This window comes from Sitophilus oryzae, unplaced genomic scaffold, assembly GCF_002938485.1.
Source record: "Sitophilus oryzae breed Bouriz unplaced genomic scaffold, Soryzae_2.0 scaffold_465_pilon_pilon, whole genome shotgun sequence".
Lineage (NCBI taxonomy): Eukaryota > Metazoa > Arthropoda > Insecta > Coleoptera > Curculionidae > Sitophilus > Sitophilus oryzae.
In genome coordinates this window covers 3,987,550-4,006,896 of record NW_022147046.1, presented here as the reverse complement: position 1 = coordinate 4,006,896, position 19,347 = coordinate 3,987,550, and the positions used below count along the sequence as shown (strand labels likewise).

At 33.2% G+C, this 19,347-nt stretch overlaps 1 protein-coding gene across 5 annotated transcripts in view; it reads left to right on the top strand.

Moving 5' to 3' along the window:
* The window catches only part of LOC115885929 (myocardin-related transcription factor A), a 367,929-nt gene extending 356,653 nt beyond the window's left edge, over positions 1-11,276 (top strand). For all 5 annotated transcript variants that reach the window (XM_030904958.1, XM_030904957.1, XM_030904961.1 and 2 more), the window contains one exon: positions 7,587-11,276. In XM_030904958.1, the coding sequence (XP_030760818.1) occupies positions 7,587-10,219 (2,633 nt within the window). In that variant the 3' untranslated portion in view covers positions 10,220-11,276. The remainder of the gene's footprint in view (positions 1-7,586) is intronic.
* Positions 11,277-19,347: the final 8,071 nt, after the last annotated feature.

Genomic DNA, 19,347 nt, shown 5'->3' with positions numbered 1-19,347 from the left:
CGAGCTAATCAAAAATATCTAAAGTTATTCTTTTGAATGTCGGTTTTAGTGCTCTTTAATAAACCTAAATAGAATTATTCTCTAAAATAATTAGGGAAGCCAATAATTGACTCCATTAAAATTTACATCGGATTTCCTATGTCCCATCCGACGATGCAACACCCTGTATAATGTAAATGAATAGGACAATGGACACTATCCGTTCCGTTTCCCTTCCGTTCCATATCCTTTCCTTCCATATTTTTTTTTGGCGGAGGGACTGAAGCGTATCGGAAACAGCGTTATCAAGTTCTTTAGTTCTTACATTTGTACCAGCTCTGTAAATAGTTTGCTGATATTTATTTATTCTTTTACCTCTTAAATCTATTATTTTTTTCAAAAGATGTAAATTTTTAAAATAAAACTTTCGTAATGATATAAATTGTACAATAGAAAGTATGGAACTGATACGGAACGGAAGCTTACGTATAGCGTCAATACAATAAAAAATACGGAACGGATATGGAATGGAAACGGAAGGTATAGTGAGAATCAACCTAATATCCTTCAATTTAATAGCTGTTGGTAAGAAGTTTCACTTCAAATATGCAAAAAATATAATTTTTTTTTAATTAATTATGATGTGAACAGTTTTATATGCAGTGGAGTTTTCACAGGATATTTTACAGTGAGCACACGAAATGCAGACAAAAAAAATCAAATGAAACGAATATCCTTGATAATTTTCCAATCGCAATGAATGCGACTTTTATTGGATTTGTGCAGCATATGTTCCGTTTATTGCCTATAAAACATCCTAAAATTGCTTTAATGATGTGCGTAATTCGCTAATCGAAATTTACAAAAAATACATGTTCAGGAGTTTTATATTTTTTTGTTTTTCCGCCTTTTAATGTACCTACTACCTCATTGGTATATTTTTATAGTCTAATATTATGAATGAATAATACTTGCTATCTGTAAGACACGTGTAGAAACTAGGTCGTACTGCAAACTAAAAAAGTTCGGTATACTACGTGTACTGTGGCACAAATAAAACGCATTTAGATGTTAATATTCTATAATCTAACTGTAATTTCAATAAACACAGTTTTGTTTACTATTGTTAATATCTTGCATCTGGTTTTAATGTTCAATTTGTAAATAATAGACCTCTCATAAAAACAGTGACCTCCAAGTCAGTAAATTTTTCTACAACACACCTGAAATGTCTGTACTAATTTTTGGAATGCCTTGCCTATTAAACAGTGCTAAATATTAACAGATGAATCTACAAAATTAATTTTTTTCTTTGTTTAACGTCTTTTTCAGATAATTTTTTCATTTTTACCTGTTAGAAAACTATCTACACAACAAATAGGCTAACCCAATCTAAAGTAATGAGGTGTTCTAGTATTTTCCTATTTTCCCTACAGAATCTGCATTCGACGTTGGTTCTTAGCTTCAATCAAGTGAGGTGTTCATTGAGGAGACAGTGTCCTGTTAAAAACCCCGTGACAGTATGAAGATTGTTCTTACTTAAATCAAGGAAGATCTTTGATTTTTCTCGGTCGTAAGTTCTGAGAATTTTTTTTGAGCGTCTTAGACCATTGGAGGATTCCTATTCCAGGCTACAGATGGAGTCTTCCACATTCATGAGTTCTGCTTAGAGTTGGTTTCCACTTGGGAAGCAGAACGGTTCTGGCCCAGTAGCAACAGTGGAGAGTTCGCTTCTTTTTTTAGCTAGATCATTTGCTTTTTCATTATCCCTTGGTGCGTTGGCACCCAGAGTAGGAGGACTTATTGTATTGGTTTAATGTTCCTTAACTTTAATCTTCAGTGATCTTTTTGGTTGCCTTATATGTATAAGTATTTTCTTATGCACAGTACTTACCAAACGTTTTAGTTTTGTTTTTTGATGTCACTTTCCTATGTTCTTTGTCAAAAACAAAGAACATAGGAAAGTGAATAGTGAATTTCAAAAAAATGTCTGTTTTAGTAGCGAAATACCCATTATTTTCCATTAGTAGTGTTTCTATAGTTGTATCGGTAAGTACTAAACACAATTATTATTTTTGGATACTTAAAAAATCACTAGGTCTGCAGTTTTTGTGGACCTACCTTTACAGTACGCGTGTTGTGACTTCGACAACACTGCACCTTTCAGTGTTGTCCTCAGTTGCATTTCCAAGCCCCATTCTAGAGTCTTGAGAACAAAGATGTTAGACTAATAGGCCTGAAATCCATAATTGGCCAAAATATGGGTAAAAATAGAAAAAAATTGGAATAACTCGCACTCAGGGGTGGATGGGCCATATGGGAAAACGGGAAAATTCCCGGTGGGCCGGTCGAAAGATGGGCCGGTGGGCCGATCCCGATCAGAGCTCAAAAAAGATTGGATTAGTAAAAATTAAATGGTTTATCTTCTAACTAAAGTGACGTAAGATCCTTAGTGATCCATAACTAACTAATTAATTTGCATCAGTATAATCAGAGTCTTTCTTTGATGTCATTATCATACAAGATGCCAAATGTAGAAAGGTATAGAGGAAAAGTTTCGTGATAACTATATAATAACCTAAAAAATACTGCAGTTTTAATGGCGACCGCGGTTCATTCTGTTAAAAACACGCGTGTACACGAGAAGGCTGCTGCTGTAGCAGAAAAGGGAGAATTTCTTTCTACAATGTGTAAGAAAGTATATACCCGTAAAAGCTAAAAGTAATGTATTTTACAGAGGATTGGGTCAGCTGAACTGAATGAATCAGGAAGTCTTAAAGTTTCTCAAAATCGTGACTCAAAATCGTAGCCTATTCAAGATCAAATTACCGTTATCGATAATGGAAATAAAGCAGTAGAAACTTGTAAAATTGAGCCATTTTGTAGTAAAAATTCAGATGCCCGACCCAATATTGGTCTTTACGAAAATTTTGATTGACAATTTATTTTTTTTTAAACCGGAGGCAAAATAGCTTTTTCGCACGAGCGATAAACACCCTTAATTATATATTAATAACTAAAATATGTTTCTTCGTTATGGCCATTTTATTTTTGTGGATTTGGGCCGGTTGTCTGTTTTTCCCGGGCCGGTTTCCACTTCCCCATCCACCCCTGCTCGCACTATTAAAAATAGGCATATGACGTACTTGATAAAAGTTTTGTAAAATCTATCAGAAAAAATGACAATGAAATTCTTTTGACTGTCAACTAAAAATGAATGTTATGTAAAGAATATACCTAGCTAGAAAAAGAATGGACTCTGCCATACTGAAAAATGGTCCTACAGAAGTGGCGTCATCTATTGAGTAGGGCTTGTTTTAAATGGATCGAAGCGCGGGCTTTTTAAATGAGCGTATTTATTGAATTTTACTCTAAAATAATTAAATTTAATTATTAAATCTTATTTTTTACACAAAATTCAACAATACTAATAACAAGTATCGTTGTGATGTGTAAAAAATAAGATTTAACAGTATAATTTATACAATTATTAAATAAAATTAAAGCCAAACATGTGAAATATTATTTATTATTTAAAGTTCTTATTTATAAGTCAAATATTTAAACATCGTTTATTATAATAAAACAAGACCAACTAATACGCCCAAAGTTTTGTAAATGGAGTAAATATAAATAGGTACTTAAATGATGGCAAAAATAAAAGACTTACATTATATTTTTAGAGCCACAAACAAAAGGAATTGTCTAATTAAAACACATATAACAAATTATAGTTTGAAAAACGTTTTGATAATCACTTATTTGATAATATTATGATCGGCGCTATGGCAACGACAATATTTTTTGAGAGTTTGACAATAATATGACAATGGACGTTGGAAACTATGGAAACTACAAAAAAATTATGATTTAACGCCATCTGGCAATAACTAGTAGCAACTTCTTAACCTAAATATTAATTGCACTACCACCTAGTGACTAGGGCTGGAACTATTTTATTTGAGATTTCCATGGAAACGGGGTGGAACCGCTTTTGCTATTTCACTTTCTTGCCCCTGATGTTATGGAATAAATAGATAAATTAAAGATAGTAATAGAAGATAATAATAGATAATATAAATGTTTCAGTAGAAATCACTTTTAGTCTTTGGCTCAGAAATGTTTAAATCTACTTATATTTAAGTAGATTTAAACATTTTGATAATTTTTCTATTTTCTTTTTAGTCGTCCTTTTAAAAAACTGAATAAGTTCATTACTTGTTAAATAGAAGATTGTAACAATACTTTTTCGTTTCATAAAAGTCTGTTTGATACAAACGTACCTAGTTTAAACGTTATTTTAAAATAAACAATGAAAAAATATTTTAAAAAATACCATACGTTTTTGTCGTACGTTAGACAAAGAATGGCAAAAATTATAAAAGGACAAAGAAATTAAATTGGGAAAATTGGACGTAGCGTAGTACTATAAAAATGTTATTAACCTCGCTGGCACAAAGTGTGATATAACGAACGGGTCAGGGATTGTAACAGACAAAAATATTGCGATGGCTGCGAACATCTGGCGCCGAAAAGGACCTATTTAACTGAATTTTCTTTATAAACCGTTTAATTTTCCGTTTTTGCCAGTCGTGTTACTGGAAAACTACCGTCATTTAAAACAAATTGATTTATATTATGTTATTAGTTTAGATATATGCGTACAAACTTGAGGATGCTTCCTTGTGTGGTTATTACATACGATTTATAGGTAGCTAAACAATCATGTGTTGTACGAATTCAATAAGATGTTTATCATTTTCGAACCATGCTGTAATTTTACTGCTGCTAGATTTTTAATATAAAATTGTAGCATTTTTTATTTCCTTTGATAAAATTGAATTTAAAAATCTATTTTTATTTAAATTTCTTAGTATTGGCGCCATCTATTTGCTAGATGCCAAAGATACCAAACTCCATTTGTTACAGCTCACTTGTCTCGATATTTAGTTTTTATTAGCGCATCTATTCGCTAGATGTCAAACTTCTTTTATTACAGTTCACTTGTCTTGTTTATTAGCGCCATCTATTCGCTATATGCCAAACTTCCTTAATTGCATTTCACTTGTCCCCATCTCACTTCGCTGTGGATTGCGATTTTCTGTTCTAATGATTTCGATCATATGATATCACTTTTTTCTCTCTCATTTTGTCTGTGGTGAAAAGGGTTTTTTGTTTCGGTTCTGAAACTGAGAAGAAGGTCTTTTTTCTGGGAATTTGGATCTGAAGAAGACGCGTGTTTCGGCGTCCGACAAATTTTCCAGTGAAAAGCACTCTGAATCCACTTTTCGATTTCCATTGCACCGTTATCCGATTTGGAAATTTGAAAACCTTGTAAAGTATGCAATCCACAGTATAGATCGTATTTGTTTGGTTTCTTCTTGGAATGATCACCGTAAGTTTATCCGCCACTTTATATAGCCCTATCTAACTAAATTCTATTTCAGTTATTTCCGTTTGTTATTTCGTTTATTTGAGTATTTAATTACTGGTTTGGATCGGCATATGGTTTGAATATATTTATGTAAAGCTGATTTTCAGACCGTAAGTTGTTTTTTTTATTGAGTATCTGTCCTGAGAACTATTCTTTATTTATAGAGTAACTACTACATGGTACTCAGTAACTACCACATGGTACTCAGTAACTACCACATGGTACTCAGTAATTACCACATGGTATGCAGTAATAATGCAGTAATTATTGTATGTTTCACCCACTTTCATTTTGTATGGACCTATGCAGACCTTAAGACAGTGTTCCTGACATTACAACCGTTCTTTTGGCTGATATTGAAGACTTCTCCTGCCATAGTCATCTGCATCCACTTCTGTTAGTCTGGAGAATACCTAACTACCTGTTTACATCATAAGAAACTATATACAGATAAGTCTCTCTCTCTTAATTTTGATACACAAGGTACGCTTTTATTTTATAATTTTTGAGACAACAGATTTAATAACCTGGTAAATTATCACTATTTATCCCACATATTGTAGTCAAAGTTATTTTTTATTTAACGTTATAAGTTATAATTTGATTCGTACAGTACACTCTTACTTAGATATGATATTTTATATGAAAATTATTAACACATATTCATTTTAAAGGTTTTTGTACACGACATGTTTCGAAACATCATCGTATTGAGACATACATAAATTTCACCTGTTTTTATATTAAGTAGCTTACTTAGTTCAAAGAATACAGTTACTAAATTCGAATCTATTTAAAATAACTTGCGGTTTTATTGGGATCACTGTGACAAATTGATGATACTTGTGTTCGTTTTCAATAAATGTTTAATGTAGGATAGTTATTTCTGACTTTTATTTCTGATAAACATAATAGACCCTTAATGCTGTTGATTACTTTATTTTAGCTATGTTGTGATATCATATTTTTCTTTTTGGTTTCTTACTTTACCACTCTCATAAACAAAGTAAGTGGCGCCCTTTTCATGTCTTTGACCATACCTATTTGAATTCTTAACATCAATATTAAAATCTCTGCAGCCTATATATTATCATTTTTTTATTTTAATATTTAACAACATTAGAAAGTCACTGTGAGTCAGAAGCCTTACCTACGAACCCAGCTTTCCTCTAACCCTGAGCAACGGATTCTTTTTTCATTCTATTTGGGTAACGACAGAAAAGTCGTCACAAAATAATAATAATTATATTATACTTTATGATTGGCAACGGCCTATCTACGTCGAAACACCGGTTTTCGGTAGATCACCGGAGTTAAACAACGCTAAACGATGCGTGTAGATGGACGGGTGACCGTCTGAAAAATATGTCGTGCTTTTTCACTGCTCTTCACGCCAGTTCAGTGAGTATGACTCGATTTACACACTCGCCAGTCGATAGGACACTGAAAATGATATTTTCATTTCCAAATTAGCCTTAGAAGCACAGTTAGAGTAGAAATGTTAACTTAAAATACTTTATCATTATTCTCAAAATACTAAATATGTAGGTAATCAAACTTCTAAGACCCTTGGCCATTATAGTCCATATTGCAGGATATTATGCCATCCAATAATTTTCTATTATACAATTCCCTAGCAATTCATCGACATCAATGCCCGTTTACACATCTTAAGTTTAAGTATATCATGTGTAAAATAAAAATAGAATTTATAATTTTTCATATGATAAGTTTAATTGAAAGTATAACAATATAATAATAATTATATTATACTTTATGATTGGCAACGGCCTATCTACGTCGAAACACCGATTTTCGATAGATCACCGGTGTTAAACGATGCGAGTAGATGGACGGGTGACCGTCTAAAAAATATGTCGTGCTTTTTCACTGTCCTTCAAGGTAAATTATTGTCATCTAAGTTATAAGGCCTCAGTATTTTTCTATGTGTTACTGATGAAAATATTTTTAGTAGTGATTAAATATATTTTTAAATTATTATCTATACTTTTAAATAGTACTTCGAAATCAGGTCTCTCTTTATTTCTAATACTGTGACTACAGAAAAAAATAATAACACTTTGTTATACTTTTTTTCCTTCCTGAAGAGGAAATAATGTTAATATGAAATATTTACTTACATTTTTAACATTAAATTTTTTCTATTTTTCAGCTCATGGACAACGAAAATCAGTCGAACGTGCGAAAACGGGTGACATTCTCAAGGCCAAGATCCAGCAGCGCCCTCCACGTCAAGAGCTGGAACGACGCCACATTCTCGAAGCCGATGCGCTCCACGCCGACCCGAGCCTCGCCGAGCGCCAGCGCATGCTCAAGAAAGCCCGCCTGGCCGATCAGCTCAACGACCAGCTCTCCCACAGGCCCGGACCTTTGGAGCTCATCCAGAAGAATATCCTTCACACGGAGGAACCCATCGAACAGGCGGTCAAAACTGGAAAGATCCCTTATAAAGCCACAAGCGAGGGAGCGTTGAAACGGCCACAGCATCCCCAAAACTACATTAACCCCGAAGAAGACTCTCAAGGTAGTTCGGAGGGTGATACGGTAAGCCCTGGACCTAGTGATGTGATTGAAACGGCGGCGAAATCTGCGGGAATTGTGGTGTCTCTTATACAGCCCGCTGAAGGGACAGTGGTGCTAACAGCGACAAATAATGGACTGAACAAAGACAATAGTGAATTCGTTATCGCTGATTTATGCCGGTCTGTGCCAGGAACTTTATTATCTCAAGCTAGTGCGTCCAGTCCAGCTTCTCTGGTCTCGTCCACGTCGACTTTAAGTCCTCTATCTTCGGTAGCTAGTCCAGTTCCTTCCATAGCTTCTCAGCCAGCTACTCCGGCACCTATACCACCACCTCCGCCTCCACCTATTTGTAAGCTTACTCATGTCAGTTCTAAGAGCGACGCTCCGGGTAAGGATAAGAATAGGAAGAAGTCGAAATCGAAATCGGCACCCAAAGCGCGCACGATCAAATTCCACGAGTACAAAGGCCCTCCGAGTGCTCAAAAGAGTAGTAGTAACAGTGGTACATCGGGCGAAAGTTCTTACGACTTGCTGTTGAAACAACAAACGCTTCTATTACAGTTTCAGTTACAACTACAACATAAATACCCTCAAATTATCTTGCCGGCTCAGAAATCTACAAGCGAAAGTTCAAATTCCAGCTCAACTACTGTTAACAACAATACTAACAATGCGATACTAAATATCCAACAGCACTCTCCGGCAACTTCAACGACTAGCGAATCTTCGTCTACTCCTAGCAGGATAATGGGTAGGCTCGAGGATATGAAAGTTAATGATCTAAAAGCTGAACTAAAACGAAGAAATATGCCAGTGTCTGGCCCTAAAACTCAACTAATCGAACGACTTAAACCTTTTACTAACCAGTTAATCAGTTCAGATACCATCATAATAAATCCTGGCTCAGTAGACTCTTCCGTACACAGCAACGACCAGTCTCAGGATCTAGGCTCCCCTCAAGAACTACTAGTCAAAGAAGAGTCGTCCCAGGAATTTATGGAATTAGGCGATCCAATGAGCCCTGCACCACAAACATCTATTTCCGAGCCACTAGCGAGTCCGATAACCAGCGAGGACCTGGTTAGGGAACAACAGAGACAGATAGAAGTTTTGCAAAGAGAACTTGCGGCAAGTCAGTTGAAGATTCAAGCTTTAGGAGGAGGGAATACGCGTGCGGAGCTCCAGAAACATCTCCAGGCTAAACAACAACAACAACAAGCCCAGCAGTTACAGCAGCCGCAGCATCACCAACAACAACAAAACTTGGCTATGCAAGTTAAACAGTTGCAAGCGTTGCAGGCCAAACAGATTCGAGTTAACGAAGAACAGCAACGATTACAGCAACAACAACACGTAGCTTTCCAAAACCAAAAGAACTTGAACGGTTTATTATTAAACGGTAATGACGCGAAAACTATGGGGCTGGTGCTGAACGGGACGGATGTAGCTTTAGTGAGGCAGTTGATACAAGGCAAGGGAGCTAAACTGATAAATGGGCATAACAGAACTAATTCCTTACCAAATAATATTTTAACTTCGATAGTTGAGCCAGAGCTCAAACGAGAGTATATTGAGAACGTAAAACAGTATCCTGGTGCCAAGGGTCATGTGAACAACGAACCTAAACCTCCACCGTTGTATGAGGAAGCTACGAAACAGAAAAAGAGTGGAATTAAAAGCCAGGTAGTGGATGACGTCCTCGATATCCTAATTAAGAATGGTGAGCTACCACCGAGCGCTGCGTCATATCCTTCCACTCCTGGATCGGCCGGTACAAAAATACAGGAACCGATTTATCCAACCGCTCCACAACAAAGCGTCGGGGAGTCTCAAGAAAACGTCCAGATATACGAGGCTGACACCGCAGACCCTAACGCACTGTCCGGGATTGATCCTAATGAATTCCTGGACACGATCGATAATCTAGAGTATATGGATTTCAGCCAGCTGATGGACATGGGCGGGGGTGTTTCCCAACAGGAAAACAACAACGTTGTTAGCCAGGACAGCAATAATTACATTGTTCCTATGGATACGGACGAGTGGCTGGATGCACTTATGCCAAACGATAATAATTTTTCTGGCACAAACGGGAGCGCGACTACAAATTCCCTACAGCAAGAAGTGCAGGACTTGGGTACAGGATACGACCCCTTGCTGGGTCTATCGCAGGACGATACATTCGACCCTTTTAACTTGGAGGAGTTTCGGTCGTCGGCTGATCTGACTCTGTCCTGGGATCGGATAGACTATGCCGCATAGTTTCGTTTAGTTGATAGTGTATTTTAGTTTGTCATTCGCTTTTTCCAAGGATGTGACGCGACGGTTCGACGACACTACACTGACATTCCACGTAATCGATAAAGAAAATAAAATGGCCGCCGATTCGCCATGAAAGTTTTAGAAATGGTCTGGGACCAAGGCGGTCTCACTGTCGAGGAACTCGCTCACATCAATCTTATAGCGATCGGGATGATTTTTTACTACTTTAGGTTGTTTTCTAGTGAAACCTGTAATGGTTTGACACCAAATAAATTTGATATGTGACTGGGTACTGCATTCTTCGCAGACTGTTAGATAGGCTTAATAAAACCACAAAAGATTCTTTAGTGAAACATATATTTAACTATGGTTTTTGCACTAGAAAAGAGGCTAAAGTTATTATTCAGCGTTTTTAGAATATATCATGTGCAAATAAACCTACTAAATAGTCATAAATAGGATGTGACAAGTACTGTCTGTACCCTGGTAATAAGATTGTTATTTCAAATTATAAGGATTTTAGATGTATGCTTCAGGAAATATTTACATTAATGATGTAAATTAATGATGTATTCAAAAACAAATCATCGATAGGTTGAAATAACAATGTTTATGTTATCTGATAAAACTGATAAAACCCAAAACATAGAAATAAATGGGTTAAAAATGCACCAAATCGTAGTAATACTGTGTAGCTTATATATCGTCCGTTTGCTTCAAAAACTCATTAAATCAAGAATGTCAAAAGAAAATTGAAGAACTAAAAATATATAAGCAAGTGGTATATTTAGGATTCTTTTTAATAAATATTGCTTTTTAAAACACAACTGTGTATTCGTTCCTAGTGTTTACACTGGTAATATAATACAGTGTATATCAATTAAAAACAGGAGAAATGATGCCCCAATAATTCTTAGAGCAACCTAACGATATATTTTACTTAATTAAATAAACATTGGTTATTTCAATTTCTCATTTTGCGAAAAATAAGGTATACTTAACAATTAAAACTATATTATTCAAAATAAATATAGTTAGGGTTTTAGTAGTAGCTAAATACGATAATGTCTCTTAAAATAATCTAATATATTTATATTCCAAAGGGCTATTAATTCATCTGCAGGATTTTCATTTCAATATCAATTAACAGCCTGTGTATGTACATGTTTTATTTCATTCCTATAATATATTGGATTGCTTAAGAAACGCCCTAGATATAATCTATTATGTTTATATACTCTGTTAAATATTTAGTTGTAGTAGGTATATTAAAATTTAAAAACTACAAGCATTTTACAGATTATATGAAACTTGTATTAAATGTTTTACAAAAAAATATCATAAATATACTATGTAGTATACTTTTTTGTAAGACAATATTAATATAGCCTCTTCTTTTTTTTGTAAATAACGCAATTTAGATATATAATGATGTAAATATTTTTTTTTGTTTGTTTAAGCTAAATTAAAAAATACACGTAGACAATTTCGGAACGTACTTAGTCTTTAAGTACTAACGAATAAATTTATTTTTCGATTTTAAGAGAAGACAGTTTTGAGTGACAGTCGTGCAAAAGTAGAAAGAGCATTTTTTTAATTTTTTAACTAGTCATTTTGGAGTACTTAATTTTCGTTTTTAAGTTATTTAGTAATTAATTATTATATTTTGTATTTTTTTCTCAGGTGTTCTTTTATTTGTTATTTTTATTTATTGTTTATACTTTTTTACTTATATAAAACAAAGTTAAATATCTTAATTTTATTAATTTTGTACAGGGTGGTCGTTACAAGAGTAATGTTACACACTCAGATGCAAAAAAAAACGCAAAGGAAAAATTTTTCGTCAAATTTAAAATGTTATTTTTTTTATTTTCAGCCCTATTTCCTTGATTTTTTTTAACAAACTGTATATAAATATATCAACTTTAATTTGAAACCCTGTATAATAAGTCAAATACTAAAGTTTATAATAAACTTTACTATTTTACTTATTATACCGTTTTCTATCTAGCGATAGATTTATATACAGTTTACTAAGAAAATCATGAAAATAGGGTTAAAATTAAAAAAATATAACACTTTAACTTGACGCAAAGATTTTTCGTTGAATTTTTTTGGCATCAGAGTGTATGTCTATACAATAATATTGTAACAGAGAAAATGTTAAATGCCTATACCTTCAAATATATATTTACATTTTGTACATAACTTTTTTGAATAAATATTGTAAAATTCTCTAAATTAATTTCTAGATTTAGTAAGTTAAATAATTAAGAAAAAACTATTCAAATAAAATTTGTCTGCCATTATGAAGAACTTAAGGCCACCCTGTATATATTAAGTTCATTATATAAAATATAAACATACTGACTAGCGCAACTTCTTTGGACCAAATTTATACTAATATATATTTATTAGAAATCAATAAACCATTTCTTACTTTTTATATAGAACAGACTTAAAAATGAAGAAAAAACAATGTTTTGATATGAAATCAAAATACTCCTAGGGTTAGATTAGTTTGTAGAGAATATGTTTTTGCCTTCTGAAGTTGTCTACGCTGTGTATAAGGGGACACATTTTTAAAATATGGATAAGAAAGGTTTTCATTGTACAGTCGTTTTTCGAATAACTAAATCGCCTTTAGTAATTTTTAAGCGGGAGGAAAAATGTTTGTAAGGAACATTTTCTATTATTGTTATATTATTATAAAATGTATGGCAGCCATCTTAGTGCCAGTGGCTGTGCAAGAGAAGTGTGTTATGTAATCTTCTGAAATATCTTTATTTTTTCTTTTGTCTTAATTATACAGGGTGGTCGAAATTGGCCTGTTTTAACAGAGTAATCCTATTTCCTGATTAGATAGAGCAAAACCGACATAGATGTCATGGGCTCGATTTCTGAGACACGTTTAACAGCGTAAACCGCCTGTTGATATTTTTACTGCCAACTGAGATACGGGGTCTTTTTGAATTTTTTACCATTTGGAAAATTGCCCGTAACTTTTGTATTTTGCGAAATAATAAAATTCTATAAAAACGTTCTTAAGGCACTTTTTTAAGCACAATCCAGTGGCGTAGTCAGTTTTTCTATACTTGCTTTTTTTGTTAGAAATGATAAAATTAATGATATAATAATTTTTTAAATAAAAATCAGAGTTGGCTATTTATACACATAACTTTATATCGTTGGAAAGGGTTAAACGCCACCATTTATTTAGGTTCATAGCCAACTATGATTTCAATTTAAAAATTATATTTTTTATTATTTCTGACAAAAAGAGCAAGCATAGAAAAAAAACTGACTACGCCACTGGATTGTGCTTAAAAAGTGCCTTAAGAACGTTTTTACAGAATTTTATTATTTCGCAAAATACAAAAGTTATGGGCAATTTTCCAAATGGTGAAAAATTCAAAAAGACCCTGTATCTCAGTTCGCAGTAAAAATATCAACAGGCGGTTTACGCTATTAAACGTGTCTCAGAAATCGAGCCCATCACATCTATGTTGGTTTTGCTCTATCTAGTCAGGAAATAGGGTTTCTCTGTCAAAACAGACCAATTTCGACCACCATGTACACAATATGTAAGAAAATTTATATTTAGAATGTTTCCTTTTATTAAATAGTAAATTATACAAGTCTTTCATTGTTTTTGAAAAAAAAAAACATAAATCGTCTTAAAGGATCAAATAGTCGTTAGACATGAATATTATTCTTCTCATTTTTCGGAAATGTAGCCTACTTTATATTATGTAATTTAATTATAGTGTTTGGAATTGTTTCAGCCAAATACCATATTGTAAACCCGCCCCTGTATATTTTTGCTACTTTGCCAGGTGTTCGTGTATACGTTTTTCATTTTTCATCTGTTGTATTTCCTTTCACTTCTCTATTTTGTTAACAATAAAATACAAACGGTATGTGGATGAAAGAGCTTCACCCTATTATTAAAAAAAATATTTAATAAAATATTTTCAAAAAAAGTCTGTTTTATTTGTCAAGCTTTCCTTAGATTAATAGACACTGACTGGTGTGTTATAAAGATTAGTTCCATTACAGTTGGGGGTTGGAATCTTTGTGTTACACAGCAAAATAAAACACTAAATCACCACAATACACCAAAACACTTTTATTTTTACATTGGACTCTTTCCAAGTCATTGACTGAGTCTTAATCATCTTCTGACGATGCTAACATGGTTAGCGAAACGCGCGTCCAGTGTAAAAGTAAAAGTGTTTTGGTGTATTGTGGTGATTTAGTGTTTTATTTTGATTAGTTCCATTCTAAAAGGAAAACAAATGTAGAAAGAATAAATAATTGGAATTTACTCAAGAGTATTTTAAATTAAGTATCTTTATGGACATCACATCTTGAAAATTTACACGACTTTGAAAGTGCGATATCTGCCGACTTACCTATAAAAAACGAAAAGATTAGCAACATTTTTTATGGGTATATGTAGAGAGGCAACTTGCACATAACTAGTATGCTTTGGACCCCTTATTGATGATCTGCCCCTAATGGAACTCGAAAACATATTTTTCCAGCAAGACTAGACACCGCACAGTGCTTCGAACATATGGCCTCTAGAGGACAAAAGTGCAAAACTTCTCTTTTATTGTAGGCAATTTATTCAAACTAGGTTTATTTGACACAAATGATGAGTACTCTCATTATACTAAATGATGATGTTCTTAGTCCTACGTTTATGAAAAAAAAAATTTTATAAATAATAAAAATGTTGGAGCTGTGTTCCAACTAAGGAAATAATAATTTATAGTATGAAAACGGTGTAGGTATTAAATAAATCCCTGTGATAAAAAAGAATTGAAATAATATTAGAACATGATTCCTACAATATAAGCCTAATATAAGATAAAAATATTTTTCTTTAATGAAAAAGAAACATTAATGTTATATTTAATTAAAAAAAACTTAAGATACTATAAATTTACTTTAGGACAACAAAATGCATAGATCGTAACTACTTTGATTCAGAAGAATCACTGCTGACAGAATCTTCCAAATTTATAGTATCCAAATCACAGGTAGATAAAGTATTCTCACATATAAGATATTTCTGTACATCATTTTCTAATATGTTACTTTTTCCCGTTGTTACTGTTTTTTGGTTGGTATGAGGGGTTCGGGTGTTAATAGTTACCTCTTTAATAGACCATATCCATATATTATTTTTTCCTTTTCTTGGGTATGAGGTTTTATAATAAATTGAAAGATGGAAACTTTTTTTATGCGACGTTTCGCTCCAACATAGTGGGCTTTTTCAGGCATAAGTGATGTCTCATTTGACTGGAAGGTTCATCAATATCTAATAATGAACACATTTTTTGAAATACAAATAATTTTGAGTTCTTGTCCTTATGATCAAGCCAAGTATTAACCAGATCGGCACTGATTATCAATTTTACTCCATCTGAAAAGTATTATAAAATAAAGTTCGTCGCAAGCAGACGCAGGTGAACTATACAAAAATTAAAAGTGTGAATATGACAACAAAAATATTTAATAAATACGATATGTTTTGATATGTTTTTTAAATGCCTTTTTGAAGTTTGAAAACGTAAAATTTTTATACCCATTTAAGAATAATCTTACAGTTGAGGGTTGGAACCTTTGGTGTTACACAGCAAAATAAAATTACACTAAATCACCAAAATACAGCAAAACACTTTTACTTTTACACTGGACGCGCGTTTCGCTAACCATGTTAGCATCATCAGCAGATGATTATAAACTGACTGATGACCGAGTTTATAATCATCTGCTGATGATGCTAACATGGTTAGCGAAACGCGCGTCCAGTGTAAAAGTAAAAGTGTTTTGGTGTATTGTGGTGATTTAGTGTAATTTTATTTTGCTAAGAATAATCTTAAAAAATAAATAAAAACTAAACAATCACGAACTTGTTTAGAAATAAGTTTAAAGTACAAACCTTGTTTAACAATATCCATAATGGCTTTCAATTAAGTACGTACCGTTTAACTCCATAATATACAGAAATACTATGAATGTTATTCTTTTCACTGATAAGATAATGATCGCAAAATTTATTTTTAGTGAAAATATTTGCTAACAAAAAACGCTGTTTATGAAAAATAATATATAGGATGGTTGAACATTGCCATAAGTATAAAATTACATATTCAGATATTAGTAAATTTTAACTTTTTTTTTCGATTTTTGTCCATAGGACGTAGCACTGTGCACCGCTTCAGAACGCTGAAGTTATCAGGAAATTTTTGCAGCCAATTTCGAGAATAATTGAATAGCTAACCAAGATCCCAGCCGTTGGCCGTCGAGGCCGCCGCCGCCGGACTTAGTGCCTGTTATCTTTAGTGGATTTTTATCTTTGCGCAAGAATAAAGGTTCTTATTTTAAAATTGCCCGTATAATCTAGACAAGAATTAGAAGTACTTAGCGGTTATGCGAGGGTATCTTTCACCCCCACTGAGTTAATTAATTCCGCAAGAAATGTTCAAAAACAGTCCCGTCTGTCCATAACAGAAGACGGTCGACATGTCGAATGCCTGGAGCAAAATCTCATGTCTTGGTTTGCTATTAATTTTTATTATTATTAGATATAGTTTAAATGTGTTGATATTGTTAAATATAGTTTAAATTTTTATAAAATTCTGCATCTCTCATTGTAAATATTATTTCGTTTTGCTTGCACAGTCATAAGTTGCAATGCAACACTGAACGCTGGCAATCCTTCATACACTCCGTCTTAAAGTACAATTTTCTCTTCAGTCATCAGTCTTCAGCTTTCAGAATAAACATAGACCGTCGAAAATTAGCTGTTTGTGCAGCAGCAGTCTTGATCATAAAAAAGAAAAAAAAGGAGAGACCCCGAAAAATATGGTCCAAAAAATGGTTGCTTTTCAGAAAAAAATTTACACATATTAATTTGTTGAATGAATTGATGTTAGAACCTTAAGTTATTTTTGTCGGAATATTCCTTGCTCTTAATTTTCCACAAACATTTACGATTTCTATATAATTTAATGAAATCTGAGAGAAACTCTCGTGACATCAGTCTCAGATCAGCCATTTTAAATTAAGTAAGACGTAATGCAACACTGAAGACCAATCAGACTCAACGTCTTCTTCGCAAGCAAGTTGGAACGAAAAAGAACTATTTATTCTGTTATTTTAATCTCCGTTATTAATATAAATTGATTGTTGGTACAATACATCATTTAATATAAAATAATATTCTACTTTTTGAAATGTATCGGACCCTAATTGTACCTAAAAGTAATATATTTTTAGTGATATACCATATTGTAAACTATTTAATATTTCACTTAAAAAGTTAATTTGCATTGAATAATTGCCTACCATTAAAGGGAATTTGAGCTATATAATCCTTGATGGGCATATTCTGGGTATGCAAATACTTACTCTAAATTTTTTTTTTAAATAAGACGTAATGCAAGACTGAAGACCAATCAGACTCAACGTTTTCTTCGCAAGCAAGTTGGAACGCGAACGAAAAATCAACCCGCGGCTGATTGCGTTCAAGCCAGTCAATTGACGGTACACGATAAACAAAACGGACGACTTGATGCTTCACACACACCGTCTTGCATAGCAACTTAAGACTGTGCAAGCAAAACGGACGAAAAGCATGCGCGTCTGAGACGGCCTTAAAGATGAATTGCATTGCATAAAGATGTTATAGTTAGTAACTATCCAGTATTAAAATAAAACATAAATAGCCAGAAATCGTAGTTAATGACTTTTGTAATCGATTCTCCGCTTCAAAACATAGTTAGTGATTGAATTTGGTTGTTCGGAAAATGTTAGTTAGTGACTTTTGGCAGCAATATAGTCATAAAATACGGTTTCTACTTCTTTCCGTTTTCGTATAATCAACCGAGGCGAATGAGGTGCGCCACCCTGTATACTACTTGAAAAAAAATATTTTGCTTTATAATCAAAAATTAAAGGATATAATATTAATACATTAAATTTGTATTAAGTTTCGCTTATGTCTTGACAAGGTATCAAAGCAAACCCCATATTTTTTGCTTTTAAACTAATAAAGATATATCAATAAACAATTAGCGATGTAATGGTTTTTGCGCGCGCTGGCCGACTGCCGCCGCTGAGCCGAGATTTCCTATACCCTTGTATATATGACGTCATGGTGTGGCAAATGTAGCATTTTAATTCGATTTGGGCTCCCTTATATAGGATAACAGAAACATTTTCAATGTTAAAAAGTTGTCTAAGCTAGTAGAAAAAAATGTTTATGCTCCCGCGGCGACGCGTGCTGTGGGTATATCAGCGGATCAGCGAAATATGATGAACCAGCATTTCTGGGGTAGCGTCACGACATAACTCCCCCCGCCGAAGAGTCAACTATACCGTCTGGAGGGGTAGTTGAATAGTAGGGGTGGTTTCTGTCCTTTCTTTCTTCATGCAGCAAGTCCGTCTAATTTTCTTAACTAGAAGGTAGCCGCACTAAATAAATAATATTGGATATATTATTAAAGTCCACATGCTGGATACTTCTGTTGAATGAAGTCGAAAGTATTCATGGATTTCTTTTGTCTAGTTGATTGATGATCGATTGGTAAAAATGTACTTCGATTTATTGACAATTTCTTGGTGTAGATTTTGGCATGTTCAACAAACTGACAATACAAGGGATGTCTTCTGGAATTTCTGTAAGCTCATTGGTTTAGCATAAACAAATTGTTTCAGAGATTTCTTGACAGGGCTCGTTAGAAAATGTGAAGTGCAATTTATTTTTTTTATTGAAGATATTTTTATTTTTGAATGATAACCTTAAAATGACCCTTATGTTCTATTGGAATAGAATATAAGGTTGTACTATTGTTACATCTCTAATAAATAAAATGAGCATTGTAAATAAAATAAATCATCTAATTTTTATAATCCTTTTAGACAGTAAAATATTTTCTAACGATATTTTTTTTTAATAAACTGATAGTAAAAATAAAATTATAAATTGTTTAAAATTTTGTAAATTAATTATTTACTAATCAAAACTATATATTTTTCTAAGCGGTCTTTTAATATTACTTAGGTGTACTTTATCGCGAGACTCTGTTGTCGTGGTTTTACGTTTCGTGTTC